We start from the raw sequence: 12,884 nt of genomic DNA, 5'->3' as shown, positions 1-12,884 counted from the left end.
GAGTGGGGAATAAACATGTGCTGTTTCTCTAATAAGAAAACCATTTAACAAAAAAAAGATGACATGAAAATTACCAAGTCTTGTTCATATGAATTTGGATAATTTGCCCTTGTTTTAGGGTACTGGTTGTTAATTGGGGGCAATTTTGTCCCCTAGGAGACATTTGGCAATATCGGGGTGACATTTTAGATTGGTGGTTGGAGATGCTACTGCCATCTAGTGGGCAGAAACTTGAGATGCAGCTAAACAGTTCACAGGACAGCTGCCCACAAGCAAGAAGCTATCTGACCCCAACGCCAAAAGCACCAAGCCTGAGAACCAGGTACCTGGTTTAGGGCACTGTTTGCAATGTGATAAAAACAAAGCAATTTCAAACTTCAGTGCCAAAGCCTGGTTCACAACAGTATGACACCATTTACAATAGCAATAGAAACTGGAGTACCTGGCTGACTCAGTCAGAAAAGCAACTAACTCTTGATCTCAGGGTTGTGAGTTTGAGCCCCATGTTGGATGCAGAGGTTACTTTAATAAATAAAACTTTTAAAAAGTAATGAAAACACTACTATTTGCATAGCTTTTATATTGTCTTGCTCATCTCCCGATAACCCTGTAAAGTAGGAAAGTGAGTCTGGGAAATGTGAAATGATATGAAGGCCTGAATTTATTTCTTCCAGTTTCAGATCCTCTACATTTCCCCACAGACAGTAATTTTGGTAGCATATGTATTGGGATAGTGTAAGTAACTGGATGGGAGCTTTTTTCTTGCCCCTGAAAATTACCTAATAGTACAGGAATTATAGCAGAAATGGTGCACAGTTAAGAAAAAATATCTCTAAATTATCCAGAGCCAGCTTCAAAGAAGATACCATTCTTTGTTGGAGACTCCCATGTTTTCAGGAGGGAAAGAAGTGTCAAGAAATATGAGCATTGACAGAGAGAGGGAAGGTGGTCTTTTCGGGGTGGGGCATAGTGAGTAAGTCATTTGTGAAAAAGAAGAGTTTCTCCCTTTCTTCTCTTTGTAGGGGGAAAGGTATGTTTAACTGGTTTCCCTTCCTCCCCAAAACTAAATGAAGAAACCACAAGAGAAATTCATGTTAAATTTATGGGAAATGCAAGGTGTAGAGGTGAACAACTCATTCCCTGGTTGTCTATCAACTTAGCCATCAGTTCATTGATTTACCTTTATGGAGGCAAATGGTATTTTGCTGGTATGACTAGGTAAAGATGGTTTAAAGACTGACCCCCTCTCAAGTACCCTGTTCTTGAAGATATAAAAGGTTTAATCTATGCCTTCCAGCTCCAGTGTTGGGGCCAGAAAGGTTAACGACACCAGAGGCTGCAGACAGGCACCTGACAAGAAGGTGGAGAATTCTCAGCTGACTGCTTTTCTGCAGCAGAATGGTTTTAGCAAAATGTCTCTAAGCTTGGGTTCTACCAACTAAATTGTTTAAAAAAAAACAACAACAACCAAGTGTTTAGAATCAATGTCATTTCATCATGTAATTATAATTCTGTAAGCACTAATTTCATCAGTTGTTCAGGGATTTTCAAACTGATAGATCTGTTCTAGTTAAGGTTTCTGCTTTGTTTAAAAGAAAAAAGAGGGGTGCCTGTGTGGCCCAGTTGTTGAGCATCTGACTTCAGCTCAGGTCATGATCATGTGGTTTGTGAGTTCGAGCCCCACATCAGGCTCCCTGCTATTAGTGCAGCGCCTGCTTCAGATCCTCTGTCCCTTTCTCCATTTGCCCCTTCCCCACTCATGTTCACCCTCTCTCTCTCAAAAAAGAACATTAAAAAAAAAGAGGTGAGAAAATATCAGAAGTTTCTATAAAAATTATTTGTTATGCTATAAACATGATTATATACTCAGAGCCTTACAAAACCCCACCTAAATAAAACCTAATAGCATCAGTGGGTTTTATCAACACGTCCAGTTTCCCTTAATGAGGCTCCATGTCAGAGCAAAACAGCAGAAATATATTAATACTCTTTGGTTGTCCAGCTGGATTACTGTATTTGGTAAAATATGACAGAAATAATGGGGAAAGTATTCGGATTGGAGAGACTGGAGTTCAAATCCTACCTCAATGGGTAAACTCATTTCTTAGCTTTGATTTCCTCAAGAATAGGGGTAACACCAACCTTACAAGGTTACTGTGAGGACTAGAATTAATAGAAGTAATGTGTCCAGTTCAAAGTCTGAGTTAATAGGAATTTACAGCAGTTTTTGTTGTTGTTGTTTTTGTTTTGGCCAGAGGCTGCTATCTGAATAGATCACATCGTGAGTCTACAGAAACTGGAAAACCCTGCCACTCACTTTTCCAGCTTCTTTTATTTATTTTTGTAATGTTTATTTGTTTTTGAGAGTGTGAGCAGGGGAGGGGCAAAGAAAGAGGGAGACACAGAATCTGAAGCAGGCTCCAGGCTCCGAGCAGTCAGCACAGAGCCCGATGCGGGGCTTGAACTCACAGACTGCAAGATCATGACCTGAGCTGAAGTTGGATGCTTAACTGACTGAGCCACCCAGGCAGCCTCTTTTAGAGTCAAAGACTAGGCCTGTGAGTTAGACTTTGAACTGGGGTTTAGAGCTCAAAAAAGCAGGAACAGCAAAGAATCTTTTTCTGATGACATCAGAGGGCCCACAGTAGACCAGAGTCTGCAACAGCTCTGTGAGCTGTGGTGTCTAATACTCAACCAGGGTTGAGGAGCTGCTATTACCAAGACATGGTGTGAATCTGGATATGATTCTGGATGCCTGGGCTCTCCAGCCATCTTGGTGATTCTATAATCTGCCCAAATAGTCTTTCAATAAATTCCTTTTCTACTTAGAGCTAAATTGTAGCTTTGAGCAGAGGAAGAGAGTAGAGAATAGTAAGGACTGATAGAAAGCTAACACTTGAGGAGGGCACCCCAGAAAGACAGAAGGAACCAGGGTCCTTGATGACAACAGTTGCTAAATCAACCGACACCAGAGCCTGTCCTTCGTCTGTACCTCTTTTTTATGTGAGAGGTAGTCACATAAAGATAGTCAGTTTCATTATGGTTTAAGCCAGTTTGAATCAGGTTTCCTGTTACTTGCAGCAGAAAAAGTCCTAGAGAGATAGTGCTTCTTAAACCATGGTTATAATTTTTACTACTATCTCCCACTTACTAGTGATGTTGGGAGGACTAAGTTTATTCCAAGCAAAGGGAAATGCCTACGGGCTGACACACAGTGATCCTCCATCAATGTTAATTCCTTTCTAATTTTACCTGTAGTTGTCGAATACTGATGCGTAAGTCAGATTCATTAAATCCATATGGAATATTCCAACCAAGAGGACCGAATTTCTTTCTCTCTTGCACAAGGGCATGAAAAAAACAAACTCCAAACAGCAACTTCTCCCACACCTTTAGTATAAAAATTATACAAGAGAAAATTCTGATCAGATTTCCATTAGTAAAATGAAGGGAATCAATAGTCTTTTTCATTATATGACTCTATGGTCATATATCTCTTCAAACTTCTATTTAAAAATAGTGCATACTATAAAAACTATTAATCTTACGACTTAACACCTCCAAAGCTAGGCAAACTGCAATATAAACTTAATTAAAATGCAAAAATTCTACCATTTGCCAAAGTAGTGGCTACTAATACTTTGGTGTTGTTCATAGATATTTACAACTTGAGTAACTCAAATGTTATCCTCCTGTAGACTCACTGGCATGTGCTCACTACAATTGAGGGGACACGGTCACTACGATAGGAATAAGCCCTCATACATAGTTCCTGGTTTTATGACTTTCCATGTGGAGGTCGCTTTGAAACCCTTGTTTACTTACTTTCTCCCGGCGTCTTCATATGTGTCAGTGCTCCAGAGGACGGCCACCCACCTCTATGAAGACGCCCTCCCCTACCCCAAGTAAATTTCAAGTATGCTACCTTGAAGGTTTCAGTTAGATCATTTCAAACATAGCTCCAAATGCAGTAAAAATCCATCCAACTACCTTCATATGATACAGTAGTAGAAATTATTTCTATAACATTAAAGTACAAGTACAGGAGCACTTAGGTAGCTCAGTCACTAAGCATCAGACTTCGGCTCAGGTCATAATCTCGCAATCTGTAGTAGGTGGGTTCGAGCCCCCCATTGGGCTCTGTGCTGACAGCTCAGAGCCTGGAAGGCTGCTTTGGATTCTGTGTCTCCCTCTCTCTGCCCCTCCCCTGCTGGCATACTCTCTCTCAAAATAATAAATAAATATTAAAAAAATAAAAAATACAAGTACACCACGGCCTTACTGAATAACTATATTCTTGAAATGTACATAAATTAAAGCATATTTTAAATAATAGTGAATGAAAACTATGGTGAAACAGTTTAAGTTTTTTTTTAAATGTTTGTTTATTTTTGAGGGCGGGGGAGAGACAGAGTGTGAACAGGGCAGGGGCAGAGAGAGAGGGAGACACAGAATCCAAAGCAGGCTCCAGGCTCAGAGCTGTCAGCATAGGGCTCGACATGGGGCTCAAACCCACAAAATGGTGAGATCATGACCTGAGCTGAAATCGGACGCTTAACCAACTGAGCCATCCAGGTGCCCCTTTAGTAAAACATTTGATAAGGGAAAATCTTTTGGCAATGAGAGCAATGACCTAATTTATGTGTATTTTCCACATATTTTCACACAATGGAGTTTTCTTTCTTAAGAAAGTCATAATCCCTCCACATTTTTGGTCTGTGCTTGTAACAGTTCTGTGGTATGAGAGAAATCTTGGGATTTCTTGCAGGAGCTCAAATCCTAGAAGGGGATCAGATATCATACCACCTTCTCCATTTTATTAAGCTCTCTTTCTAGCTAAAACACCAAATATCCTCCTTTTCTCCTAGACTTTCAAATAAACTTATTGCTCAGAACTAGGGGTGTGCAGAAGGTATCATGAAGCAGAGAGAAACTAGCTGGCTTCCAAAGAATTCAATTCTTTATTTTCAATTCTATTCATTTTCTAGCTCAAATAGGCCACTGTGATAAATGGCATATATTGGGGTGAGGGCAGGGAATGTGCTTCCCTTGGTACCAATGTTTCCTTCCATGTGTGGAGACCTTGGTGTAACACTTCTGGACTTTCCCCATCCTTGTATTAATTATTGCAGGAGAAGGGACCTATCTGTTTGATAAATTTGGGAAAAGTTAACCAGATATGCTTTGCTCAGCTTTTCCCTTTTCTTAGAAGTGAGCTTCCCTTAGGGAAGAAAACGTTCCTTTTTTCCTGAGGGCGGACAAATCTGTTTAATTCTATTCAGTGATGCCCCATTGGTTCACAGGTGTCAACTACATCTTCTAACCTAGTCTTTATCAGTAACTAATGTTAAAATTTGGTTCCCTTGAGGCACCTGGGTGGCTCAGTTGGTTAAGCGTCCAACTCTTGGTTTCGGCTCAGGTCATGATCTCAAGGTTGCTGGGACTGAGCCCCACGTTGGGCTCTGTGCTGACAGTGCAGAACCTGCTTGAGATTCTCGATCTCTCCCTCTGTCTCTGCCCCTCCCCTGCTATATGTGCACGTGCATGCTCTCTCTCTGTCTCAAAATAAACTTAAAAAATTTGGTTCCCTTATGTTTATACTTTTTCCTGTTTCTTAGTGGTTAAGAATGAAAAAACAAAAAAGGGTTGCTATTTATTTATGAGGACTCCCAAGTCCCCAATACCATGTGCAAAACTATTTTACGTGAGCACACTGAAAAGCATTATTAATATGTCAAAGCAGTATCACTAGAATTAAGTTCCACAATGGCAGATTTGGGGGGAGGTGTCTATTTTATTCTCACTACTTTGTATCTAGTACCTGGGAGAGCACCTAACACACATTTTGTGGAAAGACAGAATAAATGATATGAAAATAGATTGCTACTCTTGGGTCTTAAACTCATTATTGGATTTCGGTGTACAAGCTAAGATACGTTCATTCAGTCAACAGATATTTATTTCAGTGTCTGCTCTGTGAGAAGCAGAGCACAAACTGCTGGGAAGAAAATGATGAACATGGTACTCACAATATCTGTCTTCTCAGAAAATGCCTAAAGCTTAACATTATTAAATATTTGTATTCCTAGATTTTCTCACTTTAATAAAACATTTGAAAAGCTCTAGATGCTGAACATTACCAGTTCCTTTCCCGGGCATCCACTGAAAAACTGAGAATCAGAAATGGGATCAGTGAGGTATGATTGGAGCAGGTTTAGCCGAAGACCCGTGGGAGGCTCGTTAGTCATTTTTACTCCATTCTGTAGGATGGTTACTGGGAACTAAAGACAGAATAGGTAGGGCATTACTCAAGATAACCAGTTCGAATCCTAAAAATACAAACACTAGTGGGTTAAAAATAGGTATGAAAGAGGACTCCAGAAATATTTTTAGTTTATTTATTTATTTGAAGAGAGAGAGGTGGGGGCAGGGAGGGGCAGGCAGAAGGAGAAAGAGAATCCCAAGCAGGCTCCATGGTGTAAGCACAGAGCCTGATGCAGGGCTCCATCTCACAAACTGTGAGATCATGGCCAGAGGTGTAATCAAGAGTTGGATGCTTAACCACCTGAGCCACCCAGGCACCCCACTCTAGGAATGTTTTTTAAGACCTCTTAAGGTTAAGCATTTAAGGCTTGATTAAGATATAAATGTAGGGGTGCCTGGGTGGCTCAGTCAGTTAAGTGGCCAACTTAACTTGATTTTGGCTCAGGTTATGAATCTAGGGTTGTGGGACTGAGCTCTGTCTCAGGTTCCACTGGGTGTGGAGCCTGTTTAAGAGTCTCTCTCTCTCTCTCTCTCTCTCTCTCCCTCCGCCCCTCCCCCATTTGCCTGTGCTTGCTCTCTAAAGTAAAGAGATAAACTTGGCAACTTGTATGTCGCATATGGTGTGTTTAAAAAAGAAAAAAGTTAGAGGGGTCCCTGCGTGGCTGGGTCGGGTGATCATTAGATTTCAGCTCAGGTCATGGGTTTGAGCCCCACGTTGGGCTCTGTGCTGACAGCTCAGAGCCTGGAGCCTGCTTCAGATTCTGTGTCTCCCTCCCTCTCTCTCCCGCTCACACTCTGCCTGTCTCAAAAAATAAACGTAAAAAAAAAAAACCAACTTACATAACTTAAGAGATAACTAAATATACATACTAAACTCGATATGAAATAAACATACTTTTGGAGAAGGGTAACTTGTGAGCCAAAGCCTAAAGGATGAATTACAGACTTCAGGGGTAAAATCTTCACATATTTTTTCCAACATGGGCATCCAGGAGACAGCGAGGTGACAGTTCTGTAGGCACACCCAGGTTCCTTCTTCTGTTGCTGTTTTAATCATTTTTGTTGCAACTGGTCCTTGTCCTTGTCCCAATGAAATAGCATGAAATTTATTTCCAGACATCGCTTTATCATTTGCAAATTTCAGCAGGCCTAAGAGAGCACAAAACATAGTTCCACTGCTTACTGTAAAATCATGAAATATGCCTTGTGTTTCAGTGTACAGGTATTTAACTGGCAGATTCTAGTTACTTTTCCTTATAATTACCAGATTTACTGACTGACCTATAATCATATATGAAATGGACATTGAGCAACATGGGTCCTTTATAAGTTCTCAACAGTTTGCCGTTGGTAGACTTACTGGCCATGGGATCTGCTCCTGGAGAGAGCACGAAAATTAAAGGAATGGTACAGTTTGAGTCCAAGTAACTCTTGGTCAGATCAAATGGTGGAGGCTCCACAAACTTTTTCCCGAGTTTATCAGTCACATAATTTGTTATAGCTGGAGTTATCTGTTAAAAAGAGAAATGACAGGATCTTTGTGTTAATTTTCATTTTACACAACAATTTTGATTATTACTGGACCCCAACAAAGAGTACCGTTTGAGTCTCATGGTCAAGAGAAGCGCGCAGCATATCGTACACAAAGAGCTAATTTTTCCAATACATAAAAAGGTGTCTATAAATTGATAGGACAAGACTAAGAATCCACAAGGAAAATGGGCAGAGAAGATGAACAGTTAATTGGAAAGGAAACAGAACTGGATCTTAAACATATGAAAAGATGCTTAACCTCCGTCAGTATAGCAGAAACCACAAGATGTTCCCCTTTGTCTCCTTTTGGTGATACCACCTCAACTTTTCCTGACTTTTTTGTACCTAGATGTGGCCACGTGACTAAGTTTTGGCCAGAGGGATATAAGTAGAAGTTATATATGGAGCTTCCCGAATATATTTTTATAAAGAAGCAGTTTGCCTTCAATACTCTCTTTTGGGGGCGCCCCAGTTGGTTAAGCAACTGACTTGATTTCAGCTCAGGTCTTCATTTTGCAGTTTTGTGAGTTCGAGCCCCATGCTCCATGGGCTCGATGTTGGGCTCCGTGCTGGGTATGGTGCCTGCTTAAGATTATCTCCTGCTCGGCAGAGAAGGACAAATATCATATGTTTGCACGTATAGGAGGATTAGGAGGAACTTGACAGAGGAACAAGGGGGAGAATAAGGGGAGAAATGGTGGGGGAAAGGGAGAGAGGCAAACCATGAGAGACTCTTGAATGCTGACAAAAACTGAGGACTGATGGATGTGGGGGGAGGGGNTTATCTCCTGCTCTGTCCCTGTCCCTCCCCTGCTCACATGCTCGCTCTCTATCTCTCAAATAAATAAATAAGCATTTAAAAAAATACTCTTTTTTTGCTCTTCAACAGATGTGGTATTTATGAGCCAGCTTCAATTGCACTGATGAGGACCACATTCTAGGGGACTTTACGAGCCTGAAAGAAAGAACTTGAATGCCTGGATGATGTCAAAACAGAGCTGCCCCGCCAATCCTCAAGCATTTGCTCTGGGCTCTTAGGAGAGAGAGAGATTAACTTCTATTTTACTTAGGCTACTATATTTTAGGTCTCTGTTACAGTGGCCTAGTCTACACCCTAATACTCATAATAAAAAAATACAAGTTATAACTATACTATACTTAAACACCATTTTATGCCTTTTCAGATGGTTATGTCAAGGGACAAAGATAGTCTCTGTGTATTGACCCCTAGATTGCTTCCTTCTTCATAGCAGGCTGCAACCTGTTAGTTCAAAAGCCCAAGGACACCAAACTAAAATTTTTGGACATTCAATTATTGTAAACATAGCCCAAATGAGATTTTTAACCATTTACAGCCTGCCTACTTTGCACCCAACATCTGCTAGCTATGGATACGTCCCAGGATATGAAGACCCCAAGCCACTGTAGCCCTTTATGGCTCTGAGCCAGGGACTCCAAATCATAGTGCTGTTGATAAACGTTACCAAGACCCCATATAACCCTCTTCACCCTTCTCCCAAGGGAGTTCCCTTGCCCTCCTCCTCTTCGGAGTTATGGGACCCCCATCCCCCAAATCCCAGCATCTGGAGAGATTCCTGCTATGAGGGGCTTCTCTCTCTCCAACATGCAAACCTGTCACGGCATCATCCAGCATAGCGCATGTGTGCTACTGCCACCTCATGTTCATGTCTTTTCCCTGATCACCCCCCAAGTTTCTCAACCCCCTTGCACAGATTAGCAAAGATACAAAAGTTTGGCAGCATTCTGTGTGAGAAAAATTATGGGTTAAGCAGATATTCTTTTAAATTGCTGTGGAAGAGTAATCTGGCATAACTTTCATGGTGGGCAATTGGGAGTATCTGTAAAATTACAAATGGGCAAATCCACAGACTCAGTGATTTTTATTCCCAGGACTTTATTCTGAGGGAGAGTTGTACATGGGAGAAATGACTTTTGAATAAGGTTATTTGTTGCAGTGCTTTTTATAATTGTAAAGGTCCATCAATAGGAACTGGTTAAAGAAATTATGGTGTAAGCTTACAATGGAATAGCATGCAATTGTAAAAACGAATGAGAAAGCTCTTTATAAACTGGTAGCGGAAAAAGTAACACACAAAAACAGTGGATATGACTATCTGTGTTAAAAATAAGTGGACAAAGAATTTATGTGTTTGCATATTTGTATGTGCATAAAGGGTAACAAGAAACAGATAACAATAATTGCCTGAGAGAAAGGATGCTGAGTGACTGGGAGGTGGAGATTGGAAGTCCACCTTTCACTGTACTCATGTATTCATGTGATTCAAACACTTTCAGTTTTGAGCCACAGAATTAATTTAAAATAAAAGAATGATATTCATCAACAGTAGCCACAGAAAATAAGTACAGAGAGGTATTAGATATCATCTTCTAAATGCTAAACAACTTTCTAAAGTAACCCTGTAGGAATTTGGTGGAGGGAAGAGAGATCATCGCAGACTTCTGCGGTCCTGGCATAGATGAAGATGGATGGAATCTTGTATATGAGAAATTTTGTGTAGTTCTGAGCAATTCTATAGGTGAAACAGTGCAAGTTTCTCTTTTTTCTTCAAATGTTTATTTATTTTAAAAGAGAGAGGGGCGCCTGGGTGGCTTAGTCGGTTAAGCGTCTGACTTTCGCTTAGGTCATGATCTCGTGGTTCGTGGGTTCGAGCCCCGCGTTGGGCTCTGTGCTGACTGCCAGCTCAGAGCCTGGAGCCTGTTTCAGAGTCTGTGACTCCCTCTCTCTCTGACCCTCCCCTGCTCATGCTGTCTCTCTCTCTCTCTCTCCTAGAAATAAATTTTTAAAAAAATTAAAAAAATGAGAGAGAGCATGTGTGCACATGCGAGCAGGGAAGAAGCAATGAGAGAGGGAGAGAGAGAATCCCAAGCAGGCCCCGGGCTGTCAGCACAGAGCCCAACACGGGGCTCTATCTCACCAACTGTAAGATCATGACCTGAGGGGAAATCAAGAGTGAGATGTTTGACCAATAGAGCCACCCAGGAGCCTGAGAAACAGTGAAGTTTCAAAAGATAAAATGGAATGGCAGAAAAGAGGCATGATTTGCCAAGGCAACAAGAATACCAAGCTGTACTTCTGTCATTATTCTAAAAATACTGAAAGGCCACTGAAGGGTTTTTCGAAAAGGACCTCACAATAACAGATTTTCCTTCCTTTTTAAAAATAACTTCACCTGGGCAGTGATGAAATTTTACCATTAACACTATATATAGTTTCTATCTAGCACAGATCTTCAATTGTACATTTTTTATGAATTAAATTTATTGTCAAATTGGCTTATATACAACACCCAGTGCTCATCCCAACAAGTGCCCTCCTCAATGCCCATCACCCATTTTCTCCTCTCCCCCACCCGGCCATCCACCCTCAGTTTGTTCTCTGTACTTAAGAGTCTCTTGTGGTTTTCCTCCCTCTTTCTCTGTTTGTAGCTATTTTTTCCCCTTCTCACCCCTCATGGTCTTCTACTAAGTTTCTCAAGATCCACATATGATTCAATTGTACATTTTAAGGAAAGGGAGATACTGAAGACCCAGAGAACTTGCCCCTCATTATTCTGTGCACAGACCACGGCCCATGTTCCCTAAGATGTTGGAGATGCAATGAAGTATGATAATTTTCTATAGAAAAAGTACCTTGTTCCAGTAATGTAATATAAGGAAAAGTTATGACTCTTCTATAAGGTTTTGATCCTTTGTGTAAGATACTCTAGAGAAGAAATTATGGAGACTTGAACAGATGGAGATAAGCCTTGTGGTAATGAATTTTAGGTGTCAGCTTTGCTAGGGCATAGTATTTGGTCAAAAACTAGTCTGGCTGTTGCCATGAAGATATTTTTAAGATGAGATTAATTTTTTTTAAAGTTTATTTATTTATTTTGAGAGAGAGAGAGAGAGAGAGAGAGAGAGAGAGCATGGGAGGAGCAGAGAGAGAATCTCAAGCAGGCTGGCAGTGTGGAGCCCAGCCCAGAAGTTGAACTCACATGCCATGAGATCATGACCTGAGCGAAAATCATGAGTCAGACACTTAACTGAATGAGCCATCCAGGCGCCCCTGAGATTAATTGTTAAATCCGTGGACTCTGAGTTAAGTGAATGACTCTCCATAATGCGAATGGGTGTCACTCAATCAGTTGAAAGCCTGAAGAGAAAAAAGAGTGTCCTCTACTGAGGGAGAGGGAATTCTGCCAGTACATTGCCTTTGAACCTGAGCTGCAATGCTGACTCTTCCCCAGGCCTCTAGCCTGAAGATTCCGGACTTGCCAGCCTCCACAGTCCTGTGGGCCGATTCCTGTCACTCTCTGTTTCTCTCTCACCCATCCTGTTAGTTCTGTTTCTCTGGAGAATCCTGACAAACACAGGCTTTAACTGAACTTAGTTTACTTTGATTCGGTTCAACTCAATTCACAGGCATTTACTGAGACAGCCTAATATCTTCTAGGCGCTGTTTAAAGTCCTGGAGATAGTGAGCAAAATAAGACATGGGTCCTGACTTCCCGAAGCTCAGAGTGTAGTGGGGACCCTGACAAACAAGCTGACAATGACTGCATATTCCAGTCTGGTAAGTGCTGTAATGTGTAAGCATGGTTCCCAAGCATGGCAGACTAGGCGATTACCCCATAGTTGGCATTGAAACTACCTCCATTGGCCATCAGGGAGCCATTCTGTGGAATGCAAACTAGGCAGGTGTTTTCCAGATGCAGAGCTAATCATTCCTAAGTTTATTGTGAACAAGGGAGGCTACAGGTGATGAAATAATGAATCCATCATTGTTTTGGCCTTATCCAGTGAAAGAACATATATATATATACAACTATCGGGTAGGAAAGAATGAGGTAAGTTTTAACAATGTACAAGGGTCTTTGAGGTTAAAATAAGAGGAAATACTCAGGAGTCAAGTAATTATGTAAACCTCTGTTTGAATCTACTCAGAGCCTAAGTGAAGCATTAGAGAATACTCCTTGTGAAGGTTTACTAAAAACATGAAATGTAAAAAAAAAAAAAAAAAAAAAAAAAGAAGAAAAAAAAAAAAAAGAAGAAAAGAAGAACTT

General features: G+C 40.9%; 1 protein-coding gene across 1 annotated transcript in view; it reads right to left on the bottom strand.

The window, feature by feature from the left end:
* Positions 1 to 12,884, bottom strand: part of DNAH12 (dynein axonemal heavy chain 12) — a 206,622-nt gene that overhangs the window by 14,614 nt on the left and 179,124 nt on the right. The window contains exons 62-65 of the mRNA XM_077776718.1: positions 7,625 to 7,775; positions 7,160 to 7,413; positions 6,141 to 6,281; positions 3,253 to 3,390 (exon numbers count right to left, since the gene is read on the bottom strand). Of these exons, the coding sequence (XP_077632844.1) occupies positions 3,253 to 3,390; positions 6,141 to 6,281; positions 7,160 to 7,413; positions 7,625 to 7,775 (684 nt within the window). The remainder of the gene's footprint in view (positions 1 to 3,252; positions 3,391 to 6,140; positions 6,282 to 7,159; positions 7,414 to 7,624; positions 7,776 to 12,884) is intronic.

This window comes from Crocuta crocuta, unplaced genomic scaffold, assembly GCF_008692635.1.
Source record: "Crocuta crocuta isolate KB4526 unplaced genomic scaffold, BGI_CrCroc_1.0 scaffold87, whole genome shotgun sequence".
Taxonomy (NCBI): Eukaryota; Metazoa; Chordata; class Mammalia; order Carnivora; family Hyaenidae; genus Crocuta; species Crocuta crocuta.
This window is presented reverse-complemented; position numbering and strand designations above follow the sequence as displayed.